Genomic DNA, 16,242 nt, shown 5'->3' with positions numbered 1-16,242 from the left:
CGGAGGGTTCACCTGCCCCCATTACTGCATTCACTTCATTTCTTTGCTCTTTTACGCTGAGTTCATTTGGGTCTTTTCACCTCATAGCTGCAGGGTGGCTGTGACTTTCTGACTTGTTTTTCTCCCAAGGTCATGCCCTTTATTAATAGATTCCTCTGACACAGGGCACCTTCCCTCCCTTCACTGCCACAGCCATGCTCAAGACATTTCCAGAAGGTGCTGGGCTCTTCCTGAGATTTGCCTTCACTGAGTGGCCTGGCTCCTGCCTCCTGCTCCTGGAATCCTCTCTCCCCATGGCCCACCGGTCATTGTTAGCCTTAAGGACAAATGGATACCTCCAAGATTTAAAGACTTTGCTCAAATGCTTCCTTTGCTATTAAGTCTTTTAAGGTCCTTTGCAGAAGTAGCTTCCTTCCTGACGGTCCCTACTTCGTGGACTTTTCTTATATCATATCGGATACTTCTCCTCCAAGACTAGAACCTCACCTTGAGAGCAGTAACCGTGTCTCACTCATTTTTGTATCCCTAGCGCTATGCCTAGAAAACAGCTTTTTTTTTTTTTGCTCAAAAAGTGAATGTCAAATTGATGAAAAAAGTTTGTGCCGAGTACAGTAGGAACATGGGGTGTTTTCTTTTGTGGATCCTGTTGGTCGGTCTCCCTTAAGCACAGGTCCATGCAGCAGGCTAAGGAGGTGGTTGTGACGGAGGCACAGTGGTAGATTGATTTTGGCTCAGGAACTTATCTTGCTTCCCATGCGGTCGGCCTGGTTGTGACCGGGACTGCCCCTGTGGTGTAGTGTTTGGGGCCTAGGAAAGGTGAACCCAAGTATCCCCTCTTATCACTGCTATCTGAAGTTTTCCCAGGGATGTCTCATGCATCTGTGATCAGCACTGCCTTATCCAAGCTAACTTACTCCAACCACAAGTGTGACTTGGGCTCTCTGGTCCTTTTCTGGGTAGGGTGAGAGGGTTTTGGAAGAGGCAAAAGGAAGAAGAAATTAGAGCTCCAGAATTCTGTAGATCATTTATATATTTTAGTTAAGTCTTCTCTTATCTTAGAATCAAGTGTCTGTGTTGTGGTTGGTTATATCAGCAATGATCATGGACCAGCATTCCTAAACGTGGGTTTCACCAACTTCCCGGGGCTTCCATAGCTTCTAATGGGTGTCCTGGCCCCCAGCATGTTTGATTAACCTCTATCTCTGCTGGGTCAGCCTAGATCAACTTGGACAGGTTCAAGATCAATGATGACTTCTTGTAGCTAAGGGGATCAGAAACCATCTGGTTTCAGCTTGTTGATAAAGAGTTAGAATATAAATAAAGAGTTAGAATATAAACCTACATTATATTACGATACAGACTAGTCTTTCCATCTTTCTTGAATTTGTTAATTTGAGAGCCACTGGAAAGAACTGGGCTTGGCAGGTGTGTATGGTTGTAGGTGGTGGGGGTAGGGGGGAAGTGGACAGAAGCTCTACTTGCCTTTGATCTTACTTCTTAACCTTTACTCTGGAAGTTAAAGGTTTGCTATTCCTCATGGGACTTTTAGTTTAGGATAAAATTATGGTTGATGTCAGAAAATGAAAAGTTAAGCTTTCAAATGACCAAGTTGTGGGTTGTATTAAGAACCCATGCTGTTGCATCCCTGGGTGTCCAAGATTTCCTTGATTCTTACCTAAAATAGGGAAGTACCGACAATGGTCACTGCCATTTGAGTCTTGGTCCAAATAAATCCTTGACTATCAGAGTTTAGCGAAGTACAGTTTGCACAGCAACAGGCACAGTCACAAGGCATTGAAGTCACAGTCTTGACTGGTCCCCGGTTGCCTTTGAGAGCGGCAGGAGACGTGGCTTCTTTGTTAGCGGGAGCCGGGGTCTGTTGGAGGAGACCGTTCTTGTGGCTGCAAGGACTGCTCCTGCGCACCGCCTCCGCGCCGTTCTATGCTGTCTTTTCCTCTCTCTCTTTATCCGAACGCTTAAACCAGTCATCGTGATTCTCGGCAAAGGGCCAAACTCACTTTTATGTGTGTTCTTGTTACTTTTCATGCAGATTTCAGCAACGTCCCTGATGTCACCACTGGCCTGAAAAGGAGTCAGACCGATGGCGCGCTGGCCCAGGTCCCCCACGGGGAGAAAACAGGGCAAACATTCGGGGTAAGATGCTGTCCCAAATCCAAAAGAAGGACCGGGCTGACAAGCATGAAACCCCCCGCTTCACCCGAAGTGGGGAAAAGAGATGGGGTTATCCAGCCCCTGGGTCTGTCCGCTGAAACAGACATTTTTTCCCCCTTAATGGAAATAGTTGCCTTATTTATTTGAAGCGAAGTGTGTTAGGACAGTTTGACGAGGACAGTCTATGCTCAGGGATTCTGAAAGTTATGGTCAATGACTCTGTTGCTTTCTTTTTTTTTTTTTTTTTTTTTTTTTTTTGGTCACAGATAAATTATTTTTGGAATGTCACTTTGTTGTAAAAATATCTAAAACATAAAATTTGGTATTCTTACTATTTTTAAAGGCACATCGCAGTGGTGTCAAGGACATTCACAATACCGTGCGTCCATCGCCACTGACCCATGTCAGAACTTGCTCATCATGCCAAGCAGAAAGTCTGTACCCGTTAGATGGTATCTGTCCATTCACAGCCCCTCACCCACCGCCCAGGCTCGCCTGTTTCACATCCCTCATGGGTGGTCCTGCTGATATTTGTCCTTTTGTTCTGGTTTATTTCTCATGGTGTAAGGTTTTCAGAGTTCATCACGTTGAAGCGTGTGTCAGGACTTCCCTTCTTTGGAAGGCTGGATATTGTCCCGTTGTGTGTGCTGTGTCTTGCTTACCCGTTCGTCTGCTGACGGGCACTTGGCTTGTTTCCACATTGGCCTGTTGTGAGTACTGCTGCAGTGGAGACGGGCATGCAAATATCTGCGTGCATCTTTGTTTTCAGTTCTGTTGGATACGCATCTGGGAGTGGACCGGCTGGGTCACATGGTCGTTCTATGTGTGGCTTTTTCCCTGTGTCCCACAGGGCTTGCACCATCGTCCACTCCCATCAGTGGTGGGTGAGGGTCCTGATTCCTCCATGTCCTCGCCAGCTCTTGTGGTAGTCCGTACCTTGCCTGCATTTTTAATTGTCCATCGAACATCCTTTCAAAAATGGTCTTCCCTACCTGACCTGTTTTAATACACAGTCCAGTTTTAATTGATTTTGACATTATAACTGTGTTCAATTCCTTGCTTTTGTCTTAGATACAAGAATGGAGATGTATAAGCTCTGACAAGTATTTTAAGGCAGCTTACAGGGGCGCCTGGGTGGCTCATTCGGTTGAGCATCTACCTTTGGCTCAAGTCACGATCCCAAGGTCCTGGAGTTGAGCCTTGAACGGGGGCGGGGGGTAGGGGTCCCCTGCTCAGTGGGGAGTCTGCATCTGCCTCTGCCTCTGCAGCTCCCCCTGCTTGGGGTCTCTCTGTCAAATAAATAAAATCTTTTAAAAAAAAAAAAAAAAAAAAAGCTTACAGTCTGCTGGGTTAGAGGCTACCACCAGGGGCCAGTCGCTTTGGGGAGCAGCCGTGGGGCACAGCCCTGGGTGATGGTCCCGGGGAGAAGGGGATCGGGTTGGAGCCTGCCCACGGCGGAGCAGGTTGTGGTGGCCCCGGAGCTCTTACCTCCTCTTCCTCACCCCTCCCCGTGTTTCTCCCCCATTCCTGATCCACCTCCTCCACAGTCCCTCCTCTCATCTTTCTGATTCCTCAGATGAAACACTTGGTCTGGCTGTGCCCCAGGATGCAGCATCTTTTACGGAACTGAGATTGTCCACAGTTTTAGCCTTGTGCCTCTGTTCGATCTCTGGGGGATTAGTTGTTTTTGGGACCCCGACATCATAGCTGATAGTGATTATTATTTTTTTAAGAAATGCATCCTAGAGCATCATCTGGATGTGTTTTGATTGCTTTGTCTTAAATTTTTGGAAAAAAGGCAACTGTTTCTGACCCACTTTAGAAGCTCGGCTGTCTGATTAAGGTCAGCGTGTCCGAGGGGCTCTGGCACGGTGCGGGTGCTCAGGGGAGATCACTTAAAGCCACTAGGGGTGATGAGCTCCTCTCCGTTGTAATCTGTTAAAGTTCTTAAGGAGGAAAGGAAATTCTTTTTCCAGGTTTTATTTTAACATTCAATAAAATAAATAGGCAAGAAGTTACCGCGTTGAGGCTATTCTCAACTCTGTCATTTAACAATGTCTGTCATAATGACACAGAGCATTTACCAAATGAACGTTGGAGCATCAGAAATTGAAGAAAGGAGGAAAGGTTGCGGTTGGACTTGAAATTGGAGCTGACTGAGCTTACTTTTCATTGCTAAAACACTTAGAGGAAAAAGCAAATACCAAAGAGGGGCCCTTGGGTGGTTGCAGTCAGGTAAGTAGTGACTCTTGATTTTGACTCAGGCCGTGATCTCAGGGCTGTGAGATGATCGAGCCCCACATCGGGCTTTGTGCTGGGTGTGGGGTCTGCTTGTGAGTCTTTCTCCTTCTCCCCCACTGCCCGCTCATGTGTGCTCACTCTCTCTCTCAAATAAATAAACTTTTTAAAAAAGATAAATACCAAAGAACACAGAAGACAAAAATACTGAAAGAGAATATCATCATGGTGAGCATTGCTGTCAATCCCTCTTAAGTCCAGAGTGGTCATCATCCTTTTCCAAACCTGAAGGTCGTAATAGGTCATAATAACAGACTTCAAGGGCATTTCTCAACAATCCCAGTGTAATGCCTGGAGTTACTTAGTTCACACATTCTTTGTTCCTTGGAAAAGAAGAATCAGAAGTAATTACTTTTGACCATCAGAAGTAATAATTGGTATGTATGTTAGTGAAAACAAAGTTTTGAATTTGAGAATTAAAAGACAGGGGCACCTGGGTGGCTCAGTCGGTTAAGCATCTGACTCTTGATTTCGGCTCAGGTCGTGATCTCAGGGTTGTGAGATCGGGCCCCACACTGGGCTCTGCACTGGGCGTGGAACCTGCTTGAGAGAGTCTCTCTCTCTCCCCCCTCCCTGCCCCTCCCCTAATTCATGCTTGTTCACTCTTTGGCTCTTAAAAACAAACAAACAAAAAAAAACAACAACAAAAAGTTTTGTTTTGTATTATTATTTTCAGCCTCCTGGAAACATCGGGGTGTTCCTAAAAGCAATCCTTTTCTGTTTTCTGGTGGTGGTTTGGGAGTTGGACAACGCGTGTCCCGGTGCTGGGCATGGATCTTTCGAGCTCAGCCTGGGCGCTGCCCCATGGTGCCCATGGGAGGTGGTCTCTGCTCCGGAGAGAAGACCCGCCTCTGTCTCCCGAGCTTTCCACTCTGGCACATCTGGCCTTCTCAGGGGTCATTAACTTCTTTTCAGATTAGACCCCGGTTGAACCTGAGTTGTTTGGGATATTTTACTAATAATATTCTAGACTTTGAAATAAGGAATAATTTCCCTTGAAAATCAAATGCAGCCTGGCTTGATGAAGCACAGCTGTAAGTGGGGCTTTTGACAGCCCCGCAATTTCTGCAAATGGCTCATAATTGATTGCCTTCTTGCTCCTCAAGGGTGCCTATTACTGTCACAGCTCTTTGTATGCCCCTGTCAACCTCTCCTGTGTGCGGGCTCTTTCCTCCCCCCCAGTGTTGTTAGCAATTAGCTGGCACTATTGTAACAGTTCAGATTTTGAAAGGAATAAACAGTTTCTCTTTGGGTGAGGGGGCTGAAGGAGTTTCTGGGTTGTTCTGGGAACTTGAGGTGGGCTGAGCAGGCTCTGCAGAAATTCGGTTTGTGCTCCACTTTCTGGTCTCCGAGCTGGCTCTGAAGCTGGGGCACTCTGTGGCTTTGTCGTCCCTGTGCGTGCCCTGACCTGGTGTCTCCCCAGAGCCAGCAGGCTCGGCATGGGGTGGAAATCCAGAGGAAGGGGGTGCGTTTCCCCCACCCACCGGCGCTGCCTCGGAGGAAGAGCTTGGTGGCGCTAGGACATCCTCGCGAATGTGACTTGGAACACCAGTTTGGGATTTTTTTTGTTGCCTGGGGATGAGAGCGAGAGAGCGTGCATCCTACTCGTTTCCCAACAGCCGGCCGTAGATGTAATCCTTTCTCCCAGAGGGAGCAGGTTCCTTTGAACTTTTCCTTTCTATGTACAGCATGTAAGTAAGCGGGGGCTTTGATCCCAGGGGTGCCGATTCTGATCCAAACGTAGGCATGCTTGCATGGTTTCCTTTTTCTCTGTCTTGAAAGTTGATTTTGCTCTGAAATGTCTATAGGTTGTTATGTAGACGGGAAGATATGCCTTCTTTCCAGGAGGGAATCCTGACTGTAATCTTTAAACACTCTCTGCAGCTAAGGATGCGAGAATTTCTTTTGGATTCTAGTTTCTCTGTAGCACTGTCTACTTTTCCTTTCTCCTTCCTACCTTGCAAGGGTTTTTCAGTGGTTCTCTGCAATAGTTTGGTCCTTTTGAAATATACCGGAAAGCCCAGAAACTTCAGATATTTACTCTAAAATCCGCTTGAAAAGAGGGGTTAATTTGAAGGCAGTAAATAATTTTCTGCTTTGTGCCATTTCATTGGAGCATAGCACATGCTAGTATCAGACTTCATGCTGTAAAAGAAAATCCCCCAAAGTGAAACCGTTTTCTCTGAGGTAAGCAGAGTTTTTACTTTAGTTATTCCTGATTAAATGTTTTTTCAGCTTTTTTAGAAGAATTTTATGTAATCACCTAGTGTAGCTTTGGCAGTGATTATTTTTATAGTTTGTGGGCGTTGTGTTGCTAGAACAGAGAGCATGGGAATCTGGAGATACACAGCATGACGACTGTGTGTTGTGCTCTTTGCAATTTAATAACGCTTAAGATCTATTTTGCCCTTTCATTTGTGCAAGGTGGAAAAAAGGGACATGCACCAATGGTTAGATTTTAGAACACAGCATGAATATAACTTGAATTTAATGTTTAATGCCTGTTCGCCCACTTATCTTCACATTTTGTGTTTTTTACATGAATTCCTTTTAAGAGCTTGCATTATCTAAGAAGCGAAAGGAAGAGATTCTTGGACATATAATCTGTTTTCCAGCATGCTCATGTTGTACATCTTTCTACCTTATCTTTGAATCTCCTGCATTGTTTCAAGATCTGTTTGGTCGTAAGTTACTCTGGCTAGAAAGTGAAATTAAAATAGAATTTCTTTATAAATCGTGGTCTTTCTACATGGCTGCTATTCTGTCGATTAATATGATCATGATCTGTTTTAAAGAGCTAAATATACCTGTGGTAAATGCATGTCATCGACAGGATCCCTGACATGTGAATGAGCAGAGACATAGAATCCTCTTAGCAGGGAATGTCATGGCATCTGACCTTCTCCAGGGGTGAGACTATACTCCTTCGCAGTGCATGAATCCAGGTGGGCAGCTGTATAACGGGAAGAGGTCTCAGCCTCACGGTTGGGAACCTGAGCCTGTGTCCTGGCCCACCGGGCTTTACCACGGCATGCCCCGGGGCAAGGCGCCCAGATAGCCTCAGTGTCTATCCTCACTTGTGAGGGAACATAACAGTGCCAGCAGCCCTGTGTTGCTCAGAGGATTGTGCACGGTTATACACACACCCCTGAGAGCTTGTTAGGCAGAGACGACATTTCTTCCTGATGTGTCTCCCGCACGGACAGTGCTCCGGGTTCTTTCTCCTTCTGCATCTCTAACACGTGGCTTACCCGCCTTCGATGCCTGCCCGGTCTTCCTGAAGGGAGAATCCGGCGGTCAGATCCTGCTGAGCTATCCCAGGACACGAAAAAGAATTGGGAACGGAAGCCCTGGCAGTTGGGTCCTCTTAGCTGTGGGTCACGGGCACGAAGACCCAACCCGCCCACCCTCGGAGCTAGTCTGTCTTGTGCAGAGTGCCGTGGACGGACACCCTTTTCTTTAGAGCTGCTTCCAGTGATTCACGGAATAGTGTCTGTCGGGTCTGCCCTTCTCTTCAGCAGGAGCGGGATGTGAATATTGAGAAGCTTGGTGAAGCCTGAGACATGGCCCCTTGGGAGGTCTTACAGACTCGTGCCTTTTGCAAGAGCAGCGTCTCTTCAGGGCCATGGGCTCAGGCTAACACAGATCCAGCTGAGCTGAGTTTTCTGCCCAGCTCTCAGGTGTTCTGCGTTTCTAACACGCCCATGTGGCAGGGACTTGGCGGCAAGTTTGTGGAGTTGTTGGAAGCAACTGTGCTTAGTTTCTGTGGGAGTCCAAAAGTCCATTTGATCTCTTTGGAGCTGATTGGAATTTTTTTTTCTTTTTTAATTACTAGTTTCCTAGCTCTAGGGGTTAGTGCCCAGCTCGTGGTCTGTCCTGATCTTTAGGGCTGATGTGTCAGGAAGATGCCGACTGTTTGGTGTGTGTGGCAGGAAGGGACATCGCGGCTTCGTGAAGCACGCAGAGCCCTATCCTCTTTGTTGGGCTCTTCTGCAGGGTTGGAGATGGTACCCACGGTGTCAAATGCGAGAGAGAGAAAGAGGGGAGAGAGGAGAGAGCGGGGAGGGAGAGAGAGAGAGAGAGAGAGAGAGAGAGAGAGGCAGGAAGAGGAGGAAAAGCAAATCTCCATGCAGGGTGTGGGCAGGGCCGGCTGGAAGGGGTTGGCATCGAGAACAGGGGAACCCTCTGAGCCAGGAGCTACATGGCAAGCAGTTTGGTCAGGGAGAGTCTGTCCAAGGGAAGGGGGACAGACAGTGGAGCTGACAGTGCGGCAGTGCGGAGAAATGTTGCTGGGGTTGACTTCTCTTCCCTTTCCCAGATGCCACCCTACCAACATGGCCACGGGGCTGGGTCCTAAAGGGGCTTGTGCTGGGCCGGTGTGACCCTGGGCACAAGCATACTAGAAAATGGGAAGGGGGTTGCTGCCACGGGCAGAGCTGTGAGCTCTCCAGAGCCCAGAGACACAGCAATTGCCGACAATATGGCGGTGCCCGATGAGCGCTCAGCCGTCTGTGCCTTTGCCAGGGAGGCTCTAGAAGCTCAGAGGCTGGGGCTGCTTGTCGGGTGAGACTGGCCAGGGTGTGGGGGCCACAGGGAGCCGTGCTCGTGTGCCCTGTATGGGCCGAGAGTACGTGTGTTGAGGCAGCAGAGCGAGTGGAGCCCAACGAGACTGGTCTGGAAGCCGGGCTGTTGGGTGTTTGTCCCCGGGGTGCTGGCCTGGGGCCGGCCGTGTACTGGGCACAACAGTACCAGCTCAGGGAGGCTGGACACCTTCAGGAGCCCCTCGGGCCCTGGCTTCCCCTTCCCGTCTTGGTTTCCCTGCTGGCCTCTAACTTCCTCCTGTTTGGCCTCCCCCAGCCCCAACAGCCCTTTCCGTCCTGCCTCCCTCTGGCCCCTGCTGCTGCCTCATTCTCCTCAGGACTTCGCCCTTCACCCTGGTTTCCTGGGAACAAGACTGAGTTGTCACGGAGAGTCGTCCTGGGAGTCCCTCAGGGAGGAAGGAAGAAGCCGGAAGGCGTCAGGAGGCCATGTTGGCACCACGGCGTGAATCAGCGAGAGGGCAGGTGGGCTTGTCGCTGGATGGGGCTCTGGAATCCACCGGCCGTGCCGAGGGGTGATTCGACCCCCTTCTCAGGCTGTGGGGATCGTGACTCCCAGGAAAGTGCGTGAGCCTCCCCGGAGCCCGGCCCCACGAAGGCTTTGCCCGAGGTGCAGAGACGCTCTCTGGACATGGGGACTCTCTTCCCACATTGGTTTCGGGTGTGGGCCTCTCCTGGCCCGTCCTCTCCTTCGAAGCAGCGGGGGCCATGACTTTGCTCCCAGCGTCTCCGAGAAGAGACTGGAAGAGAGTACGTTCGTCCTCTCCGAGGCCAGGCAGAGGCCCACGTTTGAAGAGCAGCCTGCCAGCCACTGCCTCTCCGGCCGTGGGTGGCAGAGAGGGACCCCAGCTGGGCTCCTCGGGACACCTCCCCGGTTGCCTCGTGTCGGGCAAAGGCTGGGGGGTGGCGGGGGTGGAGGCAGGTTGCCTGCGGTCTGCGTTGGTTGCTGAGCAGGCCGTGCGCTCTTGGATGTGGTCGCGGGGGCGAGGCTGCCCCCTTCCGTCGTCTTCCTCCTCCGTGGTGTTCGGCCTCTGTGTCCCCAGGTTTATTTTCTTTCTAGGCTTCCTGGATTGGAGACGGAGTAATTTCAGAATCCTCTTCCTTTTTGATGGAGAAGAAAGCAGGGAGTCTGAGCGGGGAGGCGTGGGCCAGACCCCACCTTCAGTAAACCCCACTTGTGCATGTTCTCGGGGGAAGCCTGCTGGGCGTGGGTGGTCGCTGGGGAAGAACACGTGGGGTTGGTCCCCACGTCTGACACCGAAATCCTTTGTCCTTGGAGAAGTCCTCAGATGTGTGCATCTGCACATGGAGGGGTGGTTCTGCTGGTCGTGGGGGCCCGTCCTGGCTCTGTCTGTGCTGCTCCTCGGCCGGCCTCTCTCTCTGCCCCAACACCCGACCTGAAGCCGTCTTTTGCCTGATGGGACCTTTTCTTGTGAGTACAGGGATCTGCTTAAAAGGGAAATAAATTCTAGAAGAAACCATTTAGAATCAGCCCTGGTGGTTGTCCTTCACATGGTTAATGACGCTAAAACCTGTAGGATTTATGGAGGCTGAAAGCCGTGGGAAGTGAAGGTGGTGGGGTGGTTAGGTGCGCTATTCCCGTGTCCGCGCCAGCCGTGTCCTCTCTTACCTGCTTGAGCAAAAGTCGAGTGGACTTTTGAGCGACTGATGAAAGTGAGGCGTCCTCAGGAAATGGCTCCTGTACGTGAGAAGTCACTGCAGTTCTAGTTCTGCTCAGGACATTCCCTCACAGGTTTCCTCCTCAGGAACTCGAGGGCTGTGTGTTCTTGATTCCAACATTGAGTACAGTAGTCTAGCTTCTGTCTTGACTTAATATTATTAACATTACAGACTTCATTATCAGGTACTTACAGAATGAAAAGCATTATGTTTCCTTTCTTTTCCCCCCTTTTTTTTTGGACCTTGAGATCCTGAAATCAAGACCTGAGCAGAGATCAAGAGTCAGATGATTAACTAGCTGAGCCCCCCCAGGCGACCCTAGCCCTATGTTTCTTTAGCCAAGTGACATTTTGAACTTTGTCTTTATCTTCAGGTCTGATTTGTGTGGTGGGCTTGTCAGGACTAAGGTCTTATTTTAATGTGTGAAGAGACATTGAGGAACATTACGTAATAAGAACCCCACACTAGATGGCATAAACCATTAGGTTGAGACCAAGGAGAATATTGGTGGTGGTGGTTAGAAATTCCTGCATAGTTGACACCAATGACAGCGTTATGCACTGGTGTTCTAGCATTTTCAAAGTTTTATTTTCTGTAATTAGTGAAAAAAGGTGATTTCTGTGGGAGGTGGGGGCATACATTTCAATCTTGACCCCAAGCCAACATTTCATAGAACTCCCTTCGGTAAAATCAGCAACTGTCTGTGGGACCAGAGGGTGGTTGTATGCCCAGTTCAGGGGATGAGTAGGCAGCAGACAATCCCGTGGTCTCCCTGGAGCCGTGGAGAGGACTTCACCCCTGGCCCCGACACGTCAGCAAGCCAGTGAAGGCTCTGCTGCTCTTTCCTCTCCTTGTCTTTTGAAGGAATAACAGCCACAGTTATGATCTCATTTTGGCTGCCAGTCTTTGGGTGCCCTGAGTCCTTATCTGTCTTACCTTCAATATATACCAACAGTGGGGGTTGGTGTAGGGTCATCTCTGTTCCTTCAGTCAACGGGACCTCCCCCATAAAGGCATTCCCTGATGTTAGCCGTTGGTAGGAGGCCTGAGACAGTCGTGTCGATGCCTCCGTTGAAAGTTCTGTATGCCAGAGATTGTAGCCCCGGGAAGACCTTGCTTGTCCTGCACGAGCACAGATGTATCCGAGCCTCTGTACATTCTCTTCACACCTCTCATTACTCACAGCAGATTCTCACCTTTTAATAATGTCCCAGCCCCACACGGCAGCTGCTTTCACTTGCTGAAAAAGTTCTGAGAAGTTGTTCTGAGTCATTTTGCAATTTCCTCTGTAGTGCCTGCCTGGAGCCTGTGCCACTGTGGTGGGGGGTGGCAGGCGCTAAGGGAGTAGGGGTTTGGGGACCCCGCGGGGAACACTTCACCCCCTTCCAGTACTAGCCTCTGACTCCCCCGGGGAGAGGTTGGGTTATTAGTTTCATAACTCAGTCTCCTGCTGTTCTTGATAATAGCACGAAGGACCAGGCAACACAAAATATTTTTGTCACTAATATGGGAAAACTGAGGGCATGGTTTTCGACGCCCCCAGTTCTGTCTTTTCTCCTTTCCATTCTTCTGTTTGTTGTCACGCCTCCCTATCCCTTCTTCTGTTTGTTCAGCCTCCAAGCATCCCTCGTCCTCTGTGACCCCCTTCCTTCACACACTCTGGGTCTTTGCCGCCACCTAAGTTCTCTTGTGTTTTCAGAAAAGAGCTGTCAGATGAGGAAGCTCTTAGATGTGCAATTGCTTAGAAGTTTCTGGCTTGGCATTGCCCTGGCTGGGGGGTTCCACAAGTGTTGGGACACTCGAGGAGTCCTGCCAAGGGGCTTCAAGTTGGCTTTGAGTTGGCTCTGAGTTGGCTTCAAGTCGGCTTTGCAATGTTCTAGAATCTAGTACCTTCATGGTTCTTCAGCCATGACATAAAGGATGATGAGCTGAGAAGACTGGCCTGGGCAGTGTCAGCTTGTTGTTTTAGACACCAAGGTGGGGCAGGATGTCTGCCTAGCAAGGTCTTGAATACAGTGGTTTTACAGATGAGTTTCTGCGATGGAGAGACTGTTATCAAACTAGTCATCTCAGGTGAGATTTAAAATCAGTTTTCTGTGTCTGAGGCTTTAAAAAATTTTTTTAAATTGGCATTCTGTCATGGTCATGGTGGTCTCTGATGTCTTTTGGTTTTGCTTGAGCTCCTGCCTGTCTGCATGTGTTACCATAGCCTTCCACTGTGCTCTGTGCTCCCGGGGAAACATGGCTTTGATTACTTTGGATTTATTGACTTGCATTTTCTAGAAGGTTGATCAATTGCCAGTTTATCAAAAATAATTGTTGTCCTAGTTTAAATTTTATGCCCTCATTTCTATTATTGAGTCTGTGTTAGATTTTTAGAGATTGGGGGTGAAGTCTCAGGTAATGTGTATGAGGCAGATATTGTTCTGTATGAGGTGATTGATTTGAGGTCCTGCCAACAAGATACCATCCAGAGTAATGGAACAGACTTGACTGTAACACTGCTTAAATGGGGCGCCCGGGTGGCTCAGTCAGTTAAGCGTCTGACTCTTGGTCTCAGCTCAGGTCATGATCTCAGGGTCATGAGATCGAGCCCTCTGTCAGGCTCCGCTCTCAGTGCAAAGTCTGCTTGGGATTCTCTCTCTCCCTCTCTCTCTCTCAAATAAATCTTTAAGAAAATAACACTGCTTGGGCGCCTGGGTGGCTCAGTGGGTTAAGCCGCTGCCTTTGGCTCAGGTCATGATCTCAGGGTCCTGGGATCGAGTCCCGCATCGGGCTCTCTGCTCAGCGGGGAGCCTGCTTCCCTCTCTCTCTCACTCTCTACCTGCCTCTCCATCTACTTGTGATTTCTCTCTGTCAAATAAATAAATAAAATCTTTAAAAAAAAAAAAAAAGAAAGAAAGAAAATAACACTGCTTAAATCTAGCCAAAAAAAAAAAAAAAATTAACTACAACTAGAAGTAGAGGGGTCCGCAGGCTGTATCCGTGCTCACTCCAATAGCACTTGGCAGTATCCAAGCCTAAGAAAGGTGGTCAGGATATTAACAAGTAATTTACATTTCATGTTTTTGTGATTTTTTTTCTTCCCAATGCTACAGTTTTTAGATACCAGATTCCAGGTACTATTTTCAGCCAAACATGAGAAGCGACAGTCTAAGGGTTTTTAAGTCCAAAGGGGATGTGGTAGGTTTCAGACAGTTTAGAGGGCCTACCCTTCTCTCCCTACCCTAGCACCATTTTTCCTAAGTGACCGAGAGCCATCTTTGACCCATGCAACCTATTGGAACAGCAATTGGTAGAAGTCTGTGTAGTTACGGGCTTCTGGATGGCTTAGTCCATTACGTGTCTGCCTTTGGTGCAGGCCGTGATCTCGGGGTCCTGGGATTGAGACCTGTGTTGGGCTACCAAGGAGTGAAGAGTCTACTTCTGCTTCTCTCTCTCCCTCTGCCTCTCCCCCGCTACTAATGCTCACACACACTCTCTCTCTCCTCTCTTGCTCTTTCTCAAATAAAAAATAAAAAGTAGTTACTAAAGGGTCGCAAAGGTATGAGCCACCAGAGGGGGTGAGGCGAGCCAGCTCCTGTCCTCCTACAGCTCCTCTGGGGTCAGGCAGGGCGGTCAGCCACCTTGGTTTGCTGTGCAGCAAGCGATCGTAGATGGTGAAGTTTAAGGGCTCAGGAAAGTTTTTAAAGGATGCATAATTGGCTTCAAATTCGGGCAGGGAAAGAGCCCCCTTCACTCTCCACGTCAGAGCGTATACTCTGGTTCTTCTGTCCCAGAAAGAGAAATGATGGCTCGGTTTCTTCCGGAGACTGTTGGAGGGCCGCTGCAAGGTTGCTGACTGTTCTGTGCCTCCCTCACGGTGGCCGTGTGTGGCCTCTGAGGGTCCCTGTGGCCCAGGCTATGCCAAACAGTGTATTTGCAGTTGATATTTGGAGAGTGGGATAGAGAAGGGAGAAGATCCCCAAGAAGGATTTCATCCCTTCCGATAATACGGGGGAAAAGCAAATAGATGTGTGTCTCTTAATTTGCTGTTGCTGGAGCGGAGTGGGGGAGTGGAAAGACATGGGACCGAGTGCTGGAGCCTCTCGCTGCCTGGTTGGCCTTAGAAAAGTCTCCTCATCCTCTGAATCCCCATATCCTTATCAAAAAGAATAGGGCTGTGTCTCCATGATAGTTTCAAGGAGGTAAAATCAGAGAAGAGCCATGTGTGAGAAACAGCTTTGGAAACTACCAGGGGCACCAAGCCAGGGTGGTGAGGGGGACCACTGTAGGCCCGGTTAGTCCGTGTGGCCGTGAACACCCTCACGGGGAAGACTCTGTGAGACAGGCAGACCCAAGGCTTCTGTGAGACCAGGATGGAAAGACAGACCAAGCCTATCAGGGGGTGCGAGTCTAGGCAGTCTGGAGGCTGAGATGCTCAAGGATGACCATCAAGGAACTGGAATGGGTGCAACTGTCTTACAGTTTTCTGAGCATCTTAGAAGTGCTCTCAGAGCTGAGTGCTTGGTCTGCAGCTAGGAACCGGGGGCTACCAGGCTTTTTTTTTGTTCTAGGTAAGGCAATCAGGAGCCCATGTAGAGGACAACTAGAAAGATAATATGCTTCTTCGGGAACCGCAGGAAAGGGGAGAGGACTCAGCTGTGAGGGAGGCTGGGCTTGGGTCGCGGGGCAGTGCTGTCCTGGGCAAAGGTGGACACAGCCTGAACCATTAAAGCCAAGTGTGTGCGACTGCCCCCTTCCGGGATCCAGCTGCCTGGTCCTCTTTTATTTTTCATGCACACCTGACTTGCCCCGAAAATTGGTGGCTGTCAGATTGATCAAAGCTCTCGCTGGTCCGGAATATGATTGCAGCTGGCGTTTATACGGATGCATCGTTTTCCCTCAAATACAGTGACAAAGATAGGAAAAAAAAGGCTAATAAATCTTCAGAACAGGTAACACTTAAAGACCTTTCCTGCAAGAACTACTTCAGTAATCTATTGTCAGTTGCCAGGAATAAAGTCAGACCTCTTTTTTTTTTTTCTTAAAGATTTTATTTGTTTAGTTGACAGAGATCACAAGTAGGCAGAGAGGCAGGCAGAGAGAGAGGAAGGGAAGCAGGCTCCCTGCTGAGCAGAGAGTCTGATGCGGGACTCGATCCCAGGACCTTGAGTTCATGACCTGAACTGAAGGCAGAGGCTTAACCCACTGAGCCACCCAGGCACCCAAGACCTAACTCTTGAATAGAAATGCTGTGTTTGGGAAAACTGGCAGTAAACACCGAAAGCAACTAGAATGTTCAGCGAAGACATGAACCGCCGGAGGAAGGGTTACGTAAACACACAGGTTTCATTTATTTGGTTGCGAGAATGGAAGTCGGTGGTGAGAGACTACCGAAGGAAGAAGGGAAGTGGACCTTAGCCCAGAAATCAGCACCTCTGGATGGAAGAAGGCCTGAGAGTAGTGTTGGTGGAAAAGTCAGAGTTAAGCTTATATTTTACAAAAATAATTC

General features: G+C 49.0%; 1 protein-coding gene across 3 annotated transcripts in view; it reads left to right on the top strand.

Annotated features, from left to right (window-relative positions):
• Positions 1 to 16,242, top strand: part of TIAM2 (TIAM Rac1 associated GEF 2) — a 225,279-nt gene that overhangs the window by 183,229 nt on the left and 25,808 nt on the right. For all 3 annotated transcript variants that reach the window (XM_032338642.1, XM_032338645.1, XM_032338644.1), the window contains one exon: positions 2,051 to 2,154. In XM_032338642.1, the coding sequence (XP_032194533.1) occupies positions 2,051 to 2,154 (104 nt within the window). The remainder of the gene's footprint in view (positions 1 to 2,050; positions 2,155 to 16,242) is intronic.

The sequence above is a fragment of the Mustela erminea genome, chromosome 4 (genome assembly GCF_009829155.1).
Source record: "Mustela erminea isolate mMusErm1 chromosome 4, mMusErm1.Pri, whole genome shotgun sequence".
Taxonomy (NCBI): domain Eukaryota; kingdom Metazoa; phylum Chordata; class Mammalia; order Carnivora; family Mustelidae; genus Mustela; species Mustela erminea.
This window is presented reverse-complemented; position numbering and strand designations above follow the sequence as displayed.